Source organism: Callorhinus ursinus, unplaced genomic scaffold, assembly GCF_003265705.2.
Source record: "Callorhinus ursinus isolate GAN/ISIS: 27379988/994484 unplaced genomic scaffold, GSC_fseal_2.0 scaffold2, whole genome shotgun sequence".
Lineage (NCBI taxonomy): Eukaryota > Metazoa > Chordata > Mammalia > Carnivora > Otariidae > Callorhinus > Callorhinus ursinus.
The window spans coordinates 55,667,557-55,681,457 of record NW_027397064.1 but is presented as its reverse complement, the minus strand read 5'-3'; the positions used below and the strand labels follow the sequence as shown (position 1 = coordinate 55,681,457).

The 13,901-nt window shown below is 41.1% G+C and overlaps 1 protein-coding gene and 1 pseudogene across 1 annotated transcript in view; one reads left to right on the top strand and one right to left on the bottom strand.

The window, feature by feature from the left end:
• The window catches only part of CHN1 (chimerin 1), a 195,002-nt gene extending 188,735 nt beyond the window's left edge, over window positions 1-6,267 (bottom strand). The window contains exons 1-2 of the mRNA XM_025849933.2: window positions 6,087-6,267; window positions 5,759-5,954 (exon numbers count right to left, since the gene is read on the bottom strand). Coding sequence (XP_025705718.1) covers window positions 5,759-5,777 — 19 coding nt within the window. The 5' untranslated portion in view covers window positions 5,778-5,954; window positions 6,087-6,267. The remainder of the gene's footprint in view (window positions 1-5,758; window positions 5,955-6,086) is intronic.
• LOC112807196 (large ribosomal subunit protein uL23 pseudogene) lies at window positions 490-975 on the top strand (annotated as a pseudogene).
• Window positions 6,268-13,901: the final 7,634 nt, after the last annotated feature.

The window sequence follows — 13,901 nt, the reverse complement described above, 5'->3', positions numbered from 1 at the left end:
GGCTCTCACTACTGGACCACCCTGCTGCTTAGGTAAGTCCCTCTCATATTCTTTGATGAGCAACATCTGAAAAAAAAAATGTGAGCAGAGACTATTCAAGTAGAGTTTCCTATAAAATTGGCTTTTGGTCAAATAAATCATACTGAAAATGCAGTTGTCTTTTTAAAAACAAATTTTAAGGGCACCTGGCTGGCTCAGTCAGTGGAGCATGCAACTCGTGATCTCGGGGTTGTGAGTTCGAGCCCCATGTTGGGTGCAGAGATTACTTTAAAAAAGAAAAACAAATTTTAATGCTAAGACAGTCGTAGGAAATCAGAAAGTTTCCTAACTACATCACAAAGAATGCACCATTACCATTTAACTGCTCCAAAGGATCTCTATAAAGATGCCCAAAGGCAGGTGCGTTGGGCAGCATAATGAAAAGGTTTCCAGGGCAGTACCAGAGTCTACGGAAAGGTTAGAAATTACAGCGAGGCCTTGGAAATCCCTTTTACGAAGATGGCGCTGAAGGCTAAGAAGGAAGCCCCTGCCCCTCCCAAAGCCGAAGCCAAAGCAAAGGCTTTGAAGGCCAAGAAAGCGGTGCTGAAAGGCGTCCACAGTCATAAAAAAAAAAAAAAGAAAATCCGCACGTCACCTACATTCCGACGACCCAAGACACTGCATCTGCAGAGGCGGCCCAAATATCCTCGAAAGAGCGCCCCCAGGAGAAACAAGCTTGATCACTATGCCATCATCAAGTTCCCCCTGACTACTGAGTCAGCCATGAAGAAAACAGAAGACAACAACACACTTGTGTTCACTGTGGATGTCAAGGCCAGTAAGCACCAGATTAAACAGGCTGTGAAGAAGCTCTATGACATTGACATGGCCAAGGTCAACACCTTGTTCAGGCCTGATGGAGAGAAGAAGGCGTATGTTCGACTGGCTCCTGACTATGATGCTTTGGATGTTGCCAACAAAATTGGAACCATCTAACCTGAGTCCAGCTGGCTAAATCTAAATTTTTTTCACCAAAAAAAGAAAGAAAGAAAGAAATTACAGCGAAATCCTAGGTATTGGATCATAGATCAGTGGTAGTGAAGATAGTGACTGGTAAATGAAAGGAAAAAGGAAAAAAAATGGGAGAGGGGGCCCTGCCAGAGCTGGTTCTACCCAGATAGAGAGTTACTCAGGATTCAGCGAGCCTAGCTGTAATGGAGTTCCCAATCTCAGTATTTGAGCTGTAAATCACAGGCCCATTTAGCTATAAATGACAGACATTCTTGCCAAAGGATAACCTGGCAGGATGCTTTTTCACCCAGCTCTGTCAAATAGGGCTTTATCGGTGTGGCCAGTCAGGGCGTTCTGCTAGGTACACCGGCTAAAATGTCCTAAATCATGACCTGAGACTTTCTGTCTAGCCCAGCAATTATTAGAGAACATGTGTTTCTCTGTCAGGGAAGTTGTAACAAACCCTATTGGAAATAAGTAGTTAGGGACATACACTATAGTTTTGGAAGGTAAGCTCTTAGAAGACAGGGCCATGTCTCTTGCACACTGCTATAGATGTATGTTGAACAGATGAGCAAGCTGAGTGAGCAGAGTATGAATTACATTTGGATAATTTTTAGGATTTGAGGATTTAAAAATTATTTGTATTGATGCAGATGATTGAGAGGTGTATTCATCTGCAAGCTGGAAAAAAATGCTGGCAAAGTCCTGAACCTTCAAAAATGCATATTTTCAACTCCCAAGTGGGACTGTAAAATCAGGAAAAATTGGAGTCTAGTTCTCCTATCACAGATAAAAGAGAAATTTGCCTTAAAAATATCTTTTTAAGCAGCAAAGGTGATTAATAGTAAAGATAAGACATAAGACAGTTTTCACTCTTCAGCTTAATTTGACAAATATTTTGAGTTGCTACACCATACTTTGAAAAAAAGTTAAAAGTCTATCAATGTAAAATTGTATTGGGTGATTTTAGTGGCTCTCACTTTATTTTTTTAATATTTTATTTATTTATTTGACAGAGAGAGAGAGAGAGCAAGAGAGGGGACACAAGCAGGGGGAGTGGGAGAGGGAGAAGCAGGCTTCCCACTGAGCAGGGAGCCCGACGCAGGGCTCGATCCCGGCACCCTGGGATCATGACCTGCGCCGAAGGCAGACGCTTAACGACTGAGCCACCCAGGCGCCCCTCATTTTTTTAAAACGAAGCTTTCACTAACATCCTATAAAAAGAACATTCTTTACAATGATAAAAACAAAACCTGGATGGAAGCATAAAACATAAAAAAAAAAACGTAGGGGTGTCTGGGTGGCTCCATCCGTTGAGCACCCCCCTCTTGATTGCGGCTCTGGTCATGATCTCAGGGGTTGTGAGATCAAGCCCCGAGTCGGGCTCCGTGCTGTACATGGAGCTTGCTTAGGATTCTCTCTCTCTGCCCCATCTCCCCCTACCCACACTTGCGTCTCTCTTTCTAAATAAAATAAATTTAAAATAAACAAAAGCCCTAGACTACTGCTGGCTGCTATGCACTGAACTGTGTCCTCCAATGAACTCTTATGTTGAAGCCCTAATCCCCAGTGTGATGGTATCTGTGGAGATGAGGCCTTGGAGGGGAAATGAGTTTAGATGATGTCTTGAAGGCAGGGTCCTCAAGATGAGATTAGTGCCCATAGAAGAGACCAAAGACCTTGCTTTCCCATCTCTCCACACAGCAAAAAGATGGATGTCCACAATCAAGAAAGAGGGCCCTCATCAGGAAGTGAATCTGCTGGCTCGCTAGTCTTAGAATTCCCAGCCTCCAAAACTTCAGGAAAATAGATGTTTGTTGTGTAGGCCACCCAGTTTATGGTATTTCACTACAGGAGTCCAAGCAGACTTAAGACACTAGCCTCACCGACTAACACACCCATGATACACAAAGTAGGGTCCTGGCAGTGGTTGCGCTGGGAAGGCTTTGGTAGAAACTTTCCTGAGCTCTGACTCTGACGGCTACTTGGTTAGGTTTGTCCTACCCGCTCTTAACTACCATCACACAAAACCTTATTATCTCAGTGCTCCTCTGCTCTAAGTTGGCTATTAAGAGGAAATATAAAGGGATATGAGATAATTCTGACTAACCCAGTTAAAAAGTAGTACAGCTGGGGCTCCTGAGTGGCTCAGTTAGTTAAGCATCTGACTCTTGATTTCGGCCCAGGATCATGAGATGGAGCCCCGTATGGGGCTCCAAGCTCAGGAGAGACTCTGCTCAAGATTCTCTCTCTCCCTTTGCCCCTCTCCTGCCACCCTCCCCCGCACCCCCCGTGCATTCTCTCTCAAATAATAAATAAATAAATCTTAAAAAAAAAAAAGGTAGCTGACTCTCGAAAAACAGATTGGAACTGCATCGGTCTACTTATATGTGGATTTTTCTCGATAAAACCAGTATAGTACTTATAAATGTATTTTCTCTTATGACTTTCTTAATACCATTTTCTTTTCACTAGCTTACCTTATCATAAGAATACAGTATATAATACATATAACATAAAAAATACGTGGTAATCAACTGTTTATAGTAAGGCTTCTGATCAACAGCAGGCTATTAGTTAGGTTTTTGGGGAGTGAATAGTTAAAACTCAGATGTTGGACTGCATGGCGGATCAGCACCCTTAATCCTCATGTTGTTCATGGGTCAACTGTTATATCTAAAATGAAATCCATTTCTTCTAACCATCGGGGACTGCTCCTAATAGATACAAAGGCCATTTTGAATTGGGCAAATTTGAGCAATCTCATATTTTTATCTTTAATACAATGGTTCTCAAATGTGAGGATGACAGAATCACAGGGGAGTCCCTTTATAATCCCCTTCTCCTAGAAGTGCAGATTCTGTGGGTCTAGGGGCATAGGAATCTACATTTTGAACAGAGAGGCCTGATGAGTGGTGTTCAATGACAGCTACTGCTCTATCATTACTGAAAAATAGCCTCTGCACACAGCTGTACTTTCCTTTATAACAGGGAAATATTTTTAAAAATTGTAACCAAATTTGATTTTGTAAATTAAATTCTATTTTCCCACATGTTGACTTTAAAATGCTAAAGACACTTTATTCATTCTGAGAGGTGGGACTGGCTTATCTTGTAGAGGTCAAATCCGTGCCCTCCCTTTCCTCATCTCTACTTCAGTAGTTAAAGATTTAATAATTTAGGAATCCTTTTGAAAGTATCTTATCCCTCACTCCGTCTCTCTCCAATTTATCTGTTTAATCACTGAGAATGTCAGCATTCGAAAAGTGGCTGTTTCGTAAACCTTACCTTTGAAAACAAACCTAGAAATACATACTCTCTTTAGAAAGGAAAATGAATTTAGCAAAAAAAATAAATAAGTAAATAAATAAAACTAGTTTAAGGGGAAATTTGCCTGTAGAGAAAATACCAACTAAGTCTTCCACCATTTTTAACTTTGGTACAAAAGAAAAATCCACACTTAAGAAAAAATGCTCTACTAGATGATGCAGATTAGACACAAATTATTGAAAAACAACAGTGAGAGTTTTATTTCTTTCAGAGAAAGAAGAAACATTTTTTTAAAGCACCTATGAAGAACCAACACCAAATAAGAAATGTCATTTCTAGTACTGTGGGTATTCTGGCAAAGTAAACATACCCCTCACTGCAGACTGGCAAATTGTGTTCTAGGCTCAGTTTTGCCACAAAAGGGCCATGTGACCTTGGAAAATAGTCTCCCTGCATCTGAATTTAATTTATAAAATAAGATGATTAAATAAATGTAACTCTTTGATTCCAGAAGATTAATTCACTCTAATTTATATGAAAAAGAATTTGTGGTATGTGATGCCTATAACTTGCTTGATCAGATGACATAATTAAAACATAACTGGAAACTTGATACTGTGAGTAACTTACTAAGACCGTCGGTGTAGCTATCAGTTTCACATTAGTACATACCATACTACTTTGAACATCCACATTTTCACATACTGAGTTTTCTTAAAGGGAGGTACATGTGTACCATAGTCTATTTGGGTAATAGGACACAATTTATCTTTTCAGCCCTTCTTCCCAACCCATTGTCATTATAGCTTCCAGGGGGAAAAAAACAAAAAACACCTTGAAGTCTTAACCACTGAAACAATAGTGTTGCAGTAATTACATCACAGAAATAACATTTCTTTCCTAAAATACTCGAAGTTATTCTCCCGAGATCACTTATCTTCCAGGAACGAACTTTCTTCTGTCTGCTCTCGTGTTTGTTAGAGCAAACATTTTCCATCTTAACAAATATTCAGTTCACCACTTATTCTTGTTTCCAACGAAATACACCGTCTCCAAAAAATCCGCCCCAAAATCCGACAAGACTCAACACATACATTTGGCAATTCCGGGGAGACTGGGATGCACAGACATCTTGTTCAAAATAAATAAACTTTCCAGGATCTTTATTTACTGACTTGAGAAACGTAGGTTTGGAAACAACCAGCTAACTTCGCTCCCAAGTTGGCATCTTAAAGAATCCTGCGTTTACAAAACACCCAGTACCTCACAGACTCCCAGCCCAGAATTGGCCAGGGAGCACACGCCCATCGGCCCTGCCTGGAGAGGAAACAATGGGAGAGGCGCGAGGGAGCAAGCCCGGCGCCCGGGGCGCCCCAGCTCCCCGGCTCGGGCCCGCGCCCGACACCGCGCGCCGCATCCCCTCCCCGGGCGTTCCGGGCCCCCGCCCCCGGGGCGCGGCCCACCTGCAGGGGCGCGGGCAAAGGGCTGTACTCACCAAACAGGGTCAGGGCCATTGTAAAGGCGCTCGCCAACTGCTCGCCGCCGCCCGCAGGTCCACGCGCTCCTCCCGGGCGGGCCAGAGATCACCGCATCGGCCCGAAGCGCTCACACCTCGGAGGGAGCGGGGAGTCGGAGGGGCGTGGTGGGGCGCGGGAGCCCGGGGAGGGTGCAGGCCGGGGCGCAGGGTGCCGCTGCAAGAAAAAGTTATTTATGCGTTATTGTCAGGCGCACCCGCACCGGGGGAGACCCGCTAGCCCTAGGCAAGCCGGCACTTGTCGCTGCCATCTGTGCACGACGCGGAGCGCGCGCGCGGGCGGCAGTACCTGCGAGGCGGGAGGCTTGGCCGCGGCGCAATGGCAGGCGGAGAGGCGGCGCCGCAGTGGCGGCGGCGGCGGGGAGAGGAGCAGCTTCGCAGGGCCCCCGGCGGGGCGCGCTCACTCCGCATCCCGCGGCCTCGCAGACGCCATCTTGCGATAGCGTCTCCCACTGGATCTGCCCCTGCGCCTCCTCGTGCCTCCCCCTCGGGCGGCCGAACTCAGTGCGTTCCCATAGCAACGGGCGCGCGCGGGGGCCGGGGGCGCGCGCCCCTCCTGCCGCGGGCCGGGAGGAGCCGCCCCAGCCGCTGGGGAGGCGGCCTCCGGGAGCCCGGCGGGGGGCGGGGTTGGTGTGCGTTTTAGCTGAAATCCCTGGGATTTTTCTTGAATGGGATTTGAGGAGGCGCGGAGAGGAGAAAAACGGAGCTGTTACTCGAAAGAAGAAGAGTCACAGGAGGATGCTCCATGAATCCAAGTCTCCCAAGCAGGGTCATCCGGGGATCGGGTTCGTTTGAGGATAAATCTCCCGCCCGGCGCCCTCGGGGTTAACGGAGAGTCTGGAGCCGGTGACCTGAAGCTCCGGGACTCGGGAAGGGAGCCTGGAGTCGAACAGAGACCCTGACTGTTGCCTTCCCTTACACTCGGACTTGGGAGCCCCTGGGAGTACTGATCAGATTGTCACATCCGAGGAATCCAGGAGTCGTTTAAAAAGCATCAGGGATTACCTAAAAATAATTTGATACCAGGCCAATGCTTAAACCTAATTTTCTTCCTTTTACTTTACACCTCCTTGATACCGTCTCAGGAAAAATTAACGTTTCGCACTGATTGGCACTTCTCCTATACCACAAAAGATTGTTCCCCTGAGCTTTCTGCATTTATCTGATAATCACTGGCAACATCCTTCTTTTTGTGATGTTCTTTGCTCGCCTCTGTCTTTGCCTTAATTAACGAAAAGCCGTATAACTCCTTGAGATTATCAGCCGAAAGATGTTCTTGAAAAGCTCGGTTATGATGTTTTTGTGTCGTTTTCATTTAGTGTATTCAAAAATTCAGTATTCTCTAGTTGCTATGTTTGTTCCTTTGGGAAAAAAAAATTCCCCCTCTTTCTTCTTTCGCTTAGGGATTGGATACTGTTGCAGCATCTAATCATGTAGATTTTCTCTTTGGTTCTCATGTCTTCCCGCGTGCATCTTTCCTCTTACAGTTCCTCAGACTCCCTAATGTCATTTTCTGCTTCTCTCTAATTTTCAACTAATTCTTTTTAGATTATTATATAAATATCTTCTATTTAATGTATCTTGAGGATCAAATCGTTACAAAAATGAAAATTACCACTACCAATAGAACCAACAGTTAATTCATCATCATTTCACAACAGACTCTAACATCAGAAGAAAAAGAAAAGCCCGTTGGAAGGAGGAGCCAAGCCTTTTGTTTCATGCCAGTTAACTCAAGAAAAAAGAAATAGTAAAATAATTCAACATGAACAGGCAAATGTGTAAGATGCTGAATGCTTGAAATTTTCCGATGTACTAAAATGGTTCTCCTTTAGCTACTAATATCAAACAAAATAAATCTTGAAATCCCCACAATTTTAAATCTTTAATGAAAAGGACTCTTGATTTTGAATGGCCTTTCTGCTGGTGAAAAATTAGAAACACACAGCTCATGAAGATAAATGAGATCCTTGAGAAGGCTTTGTGGGACAGATTTTACAACCGTGTAAAGATTGCTGCTGATCTGCTCTGCAATCAGATACGTCCAAAACTAAAGACAGCATTTGCTGCCTCAACCAGTGATCTTCAACCTTTTTTGCAACTTAATTTCCCTTTAAGGCTCTGATAAAGACACTCTGTCCCTCTTCCTGGAAAATGCTTACGTAAATATATACACTCACCAAATGTCAGGGGGATTATGGCCTATTCAGGGACCCAGATGCCCTTTGTAATTTCAGAAAGTTTTACATTTATAATTAAAATTTTTTACTTTTCACATGGAAGCATGGAATTTTGGAACAGGAAGGTACCAAACTCCCCTAATTTAAAGATAAGGAAATTGAGGGCCCAGTGGTCAAAAGATTTTCCCAAATGTGTACACCTTTTGGTGGCAGAACTAATAGAAAAATCTGAGGCATCTGGTGTTCTCCCTGACCACCTCCCCCACTCTCCATCCCCCACCAATTTAGAGAATACATGGTTTGAATTTAAAAAGAAAAATCTGTTTAGTATTAGAAGCAGAGTGGCAAGGGGAGCATTTTGTCCTCAGTCATTTTGCATGTTTGGGTCTTCTTGCATTTTGGGAAGCTGAATTTTGTCTCAAAGGGTCTTTATTCACATGCTCTTCAACTTAGAACTATGTGTCCAATCAGGTTGAGAGAAAAAGTGCTTTTCTCTTCTCTTTGTGAAACTCTCTTTAGAGAGGTACCAGAGCATCAGTGTTTTGCTGGTACAGCTCAGTATGCTGGTAATTCTCGCTGCCTCCTGGGGGCTTATCCTGCGCAGCAGAGGGAAATTAACAATCCTGTGGTCAGACTCACACTCCCATTATTATACAGCCAAGCTTTGGTTATCAGACCAGGTTTGCACCCACTAGTTGTGGCTTCACACAGCTGAATCTTAGTGATAGATCCAACTTAGGCTCAGGTGGGGACATTCTTCCCTCCGTTTCTCTTTTCTGTACAAGTCTGGGCCCTCCTACCGCAAAACACACAGACACACACCTCTCCCAAGAGAGTTTTTTAGGATACTATTTGAAACAATACAGCTCAATGTTACTATGTTTCCCTTTTTAAACATCTAGCTTTCTCCACAAGTGATTCAACTGACTTCCTAATAACAAAATGCTTTCTATACTTACTTGAGCAAAGTGCTATGTCTTGAAAATAATATTGATTTTTATATTATTGTATTATCTAATGAGAAATAGAGAGTGTTGCTTTTCTCACCTAGCTGGAAATAAAGCAAAAGCCTTTCAGCCACAGACTCAATGTAAGGAAGGGCGTTAACCAATTAGGGATGATTATTATGGGTGGTACCTTAGACTGTTTATTTAAAAGGGTGAAGAATGAGTTGACTTTTAAAACATTGATGTTTTCATTCAAAGATTTAATTTTGTGCTTAACAAGAAACACCTAGAATGACTGGATTTGTTTGCTCTGTTACTTATTTGTTAGATTTTTAGACGAATGTTTTACTCTTTCTGGTTCTTCCTCATTGGTAAAATGAAGGGATGGGACTAAGTTATCTCTAATGTCCTTTTTAGGTTAAGCTGTCATTCTGCGATATTTTAAAATATTTAAATTAACTGGATTATGGATAAAACAGAAGATATTTTTATTTGAATATTCAATATATCATTTATGTATTCAGTATATTTAAGGTGCTGGTATATCTGGTAAGTCTGAGTCATAGGTTACATTTTCATAAAGACAGTACCGTAAAGAAGTCATATTTTATTAAGATACCAATACTGTGATTTCATCTGCAGTATGTTACCCTGATGTTATAATTATTATATTCTCTTCTCAGGTTTAACAGGATTAAAATTTAAAGTATGCACTGAACGATCTATGTCAAATTTACTAAAACAGTTTCTTATTTTTATGTAAGTTTTGTGGACAAAACAGAATTTAGGCAGCCCTTTAAAATTCTTTTCTACATTTTAAACTAATGACATATTGCAAGTGTTTTGGGTTTTCTTTTTGTTACTCATTTAGCTTTGTTCCCACTGGTAAACATTGATTTGTTCCTCAGTTTTGAATGAAGCAGAAATTAATGAGGCGGTTTCTGCTTCACGATAACAAGTTGAAATTATAGCACTTTATCATGTCAACACAGCTTTAAACACTAGGAATACCAGTGCTATTAGCACTGTTCCCAAAATAGTGCCGAAGTTTGCTGGTGGTGAAAAACTCACAGAGCATATTTCTGCTAATGTGATAGAAACAATCTTCAGACTGATTAAGGTTTAAATTATTTATTTAAAATAATCACAATTATAACATTCTCTCTGACCGATATTTATGTTACCGGAGTATTTATTGCCATAGTGTGAATGTGCTTAGAGTGGATTTGGTCTGTTTTTAATAATGTTTTCCTAATATGGTTTTCCTTAATGTTTCTAATAATGTTTTAGTAGTATTTCCCCTAATCCGGATGAGTCCCCTGCTTTTATCTTTCTGAAGATAAAGTAATCTTTATCTTTCTGAATTAATATCTTACCTAATATTTGTATGGCATTTCATGACTGATAAATAGCACTTTCATAGGGCAAGGCATCTACATACAAGTAATGGAAGCAATATTTGCTTTGAATGTGAAGATTTAGTTGACAAAACTACTCAAGAAAAAAAATTTAGGTCATAAACGATAAATTTGGCCTTTCAGCTTAAGCAATTCAAAGTAATGTTTAGGAGAGTTAGTTGTGTTCTAGTGACCACCAGAGGGTGCCTAAATTATATCCATAGGAGCAATTGTGGATCTTAGAAATGAAGTAACATTTGAAAAATACATAAGAATCCTTAAGAATTGAAAACTTTCTCCATTCCCCTGCAGTGTTCCTTATGAAGTAGCAGAAAATAATCCCACCAAAATTATGCTAAAACAGGAGGTGGCTTTTGGCTCATTAGGCACAGATTTGGAATTGTATATTACTGAGCAGTGTTTGTTCAGCCCTTATTATATCACTTCCAAAGTGAAAGTATTTGTAGAAAGGCTGTGTGTGTGTGTGTGTGTGTGTGTGTGTGTGTGTGTGTGTAGGTATGAAGGGAAGGGAAATTGAAATTCAAAATCAGGCCATAGAGGTCTTCTATCCCTGACCCAAGATAATTGATTTCTTGTTAACTGCTCAGCTTGAAGAGGAAATTTTAGTCCAATAGGTGATGGGACCATAGGTATTACTATGAGTCCTAGGTTTGAACCTTCTAAATGCCACAGGTCCTTTTTTTTTTTTTTTAACTTTGTGATGGGATTTTTTTTGAAATGTCAAAATGACCACAGGTTTGGAGTGGCCAGGGAAAAAGAAAGGGTAAAAGTGGGCTGTTTTCAAGACACGTTTAAGAGAATACTTATTTCCTGGTCAATAGTATAGGAGATCTTTTGGAATTTTTTATAGGCTTAAAAGCAAATACATTTTCAAGTGCACATTAGCTAAAAGTGCAGCAATTATGGCTGCCCTCAAGTAAAAGTTCTTGTCTGAACTCTAATCATATTATAGTACTTTAAGCCAGCATTTCCATTTGTGTGTGTTTTTCTGAGGTCACCAGGCATATCTAATGCACAGTGTAAGCTAAATGTCTATTTGACTTGAGCAGTTGGATTTCTGCCAGATTTTGTTTTCAAGAGGGTATAAGGAGCTTTGGCTGCAAATCAAATATCCCTAATATGGCCATGGCTCTTCTGGTTAATGTGGGTGTCCACAATAAGATGACTTATTCAAGTTGATTACATTGTGAGTTATAAATCAGCTAAATAGCTATGAACTCTGGGTGAGAATTACACAATCTCTAATTAAATAACAGAGCTAAAAAAAAAAAAAAGAGAAGTGTATTTCCATGATTAAAATCACAATCTGGGCTCAAATCTTGTCTACTCCTGTGATGGATTTTTCATAAAACTCCTTTGTATACTGTTGTAAAATAGAACGTATGTCAGACATTTAGGACAATGCACCATTGGAAACCATCCATCCATCCTTCATTCACTCAACAAATATTTACTAAGGACCTATGATATATACCAGGCATTGTGCTAGAATCTAGCAAAGGAGTCAAAGATGAACCAAACATGTATTCAGATCTTTAAAAATTTGCAGTCCTTGGGGATAATCCTTATAAATGGGACAATGACAAGGCCATAAGAGGGATACAGATTAAATACTGTGGAAGTTCAGAGCAGAGAAAAATTATTCCCAGCTGATAAAATGGATGAAGTCTTCCTTGAGGATGAAGCTAGGCTTTGAGGTATGGACAGAAATTAGGCAAACAGAATAGAGACAGGGAAAAGTAGGGCTTAGGTAAGAGAAAAGAGCATGACAAAACTCTTGGGGAAAGAGGTGGGAAATGATGACAGAAGAATCACAGGCAGGACAATTTGGCTGTAGCAAGGACTTATGGGAGGAGAGGCTAGACATGTAGGTCAGGGACATATATAGAAGGCCAACCTGTTGCCTCAAAACTTATTATGTTATCGGAACCCTGCTGGCTTTCTGCAAGTACTTGAGGCAACTGGGAATTTGGATTCGTTTTGCAAAGGTCTGGTCTCAAAATTTTTAAGCCCTATTTTCCAGTAACAAATTTTCTACTACCCACCAATATATGAAAATATGTGAATATACATACACACGCACACAAACACACACGTGCTAGTGTTATAAGCTAATAACTCAAGGCACAATACACCCTGAAGGTGAAGTTTATCATTAATAACATAAACCCACATTTTAAAGGCTCCCTGATAATTTCTGGATTTTTAGTCAGCTTCTAGTCAGATCTTATATCATCATCTCTTTACTTCACAACTTGACTGACAGAGCGCTGTGGCACCAAATGTAGGAGTCATGTCAGTTCTGCCATTTCTTCTAAAGTTACTTGTGCTTGTATTATTAGGATGATTTTCAATGCCGGATTTCTTTGAAAGGATCTTTTAAAGGCATCTGTTCGTTTGGGAGGATTCAGTTTAGTTAAAAAGCATATACTATAACCCATAAATCCAACTAACTTGGCTATGTAAATTTCACTAAGTTGCAATGAGCCAAATGGGAAAAGATGAGTCAACGGTACTGTCAACCCCACCCTAGAGGAAAACTCCCTTTCTTTCCCCAGGATAACTTGCACACGTTGTATGGGATGCGGGATTTTCCAACATACAAAGTGAGGAAGCGAATCTCTGTCAATCTGTACATGAAATACTAATAAAGCTTAATTTTCTTCTCACTTATAAAAATAATAACTATACATAGAAGTCTTACTTTTTCTTTCCATAAAACAATGAAAGTCTTGGCGGTGTGTACACTCTACTTTGGAGGTTGCTGGTATGGACAGGAAACCAGGGCAAGTATTTGTAAAGTGGTATGGTCAGAGCTGACCTTCCGAAAGGTGAATCTGATTATCTCTGTAAAGGAAGAAAAACAATGACCGTGGCTCTTACTTCAAGCCCTACCCACCTATTATTGCAATTGTTCCCAAGTACTAAGAATTCTGTCTGAACTTTCAGAGAGCCTAGCCTTTAAACAGTTACAGGAAATGTCACCCAACACCTCTGATATCCTGGGAAAATGAGGCTAACTTTTAGAGAGTTAGGAATAAAGAATACTAGCCATAAAGAGAAGAAAGGCTGAGCACTAGAGTGGACCTTTCTACAACTCAGAAACCAGGCATGATGAAAAGAAGTTTTCTGAACATTTTGTTTCTTCTTAATACTGAGTGGAAACAGCCTAAAAAACACATTAACTTATAAAACACTGGATTTAATGGAATCTAGGGGTGAGAGTGGGGACTTGTTATCTGCTACCTCCCTAGACTTCTCCAATGCCACAGTACATCTTGAAAAACACTGGTCAGAAAGATCTGGCTTCCTGGGCGCCTGGGTGGCTCAGTTGGTTAAACATCTGACTCTTTTTTTTTTTTTTTAAGATTTTTTTTTTAAAGATTTTATTTATTTATTTGAGAGAGAGAGAATGAGAGATAGAAAGCACGAGAGGGAAGAGGGTCAGAGGGAGAAGCTGACTCCCTGCTGAGCAGGGAGCCCGATGCGGGACTCGATCCCAGGACTCCAGGATCATGATCTGAGCCGAAGGCAGTCACTTAACCAACTGAGCCACCCA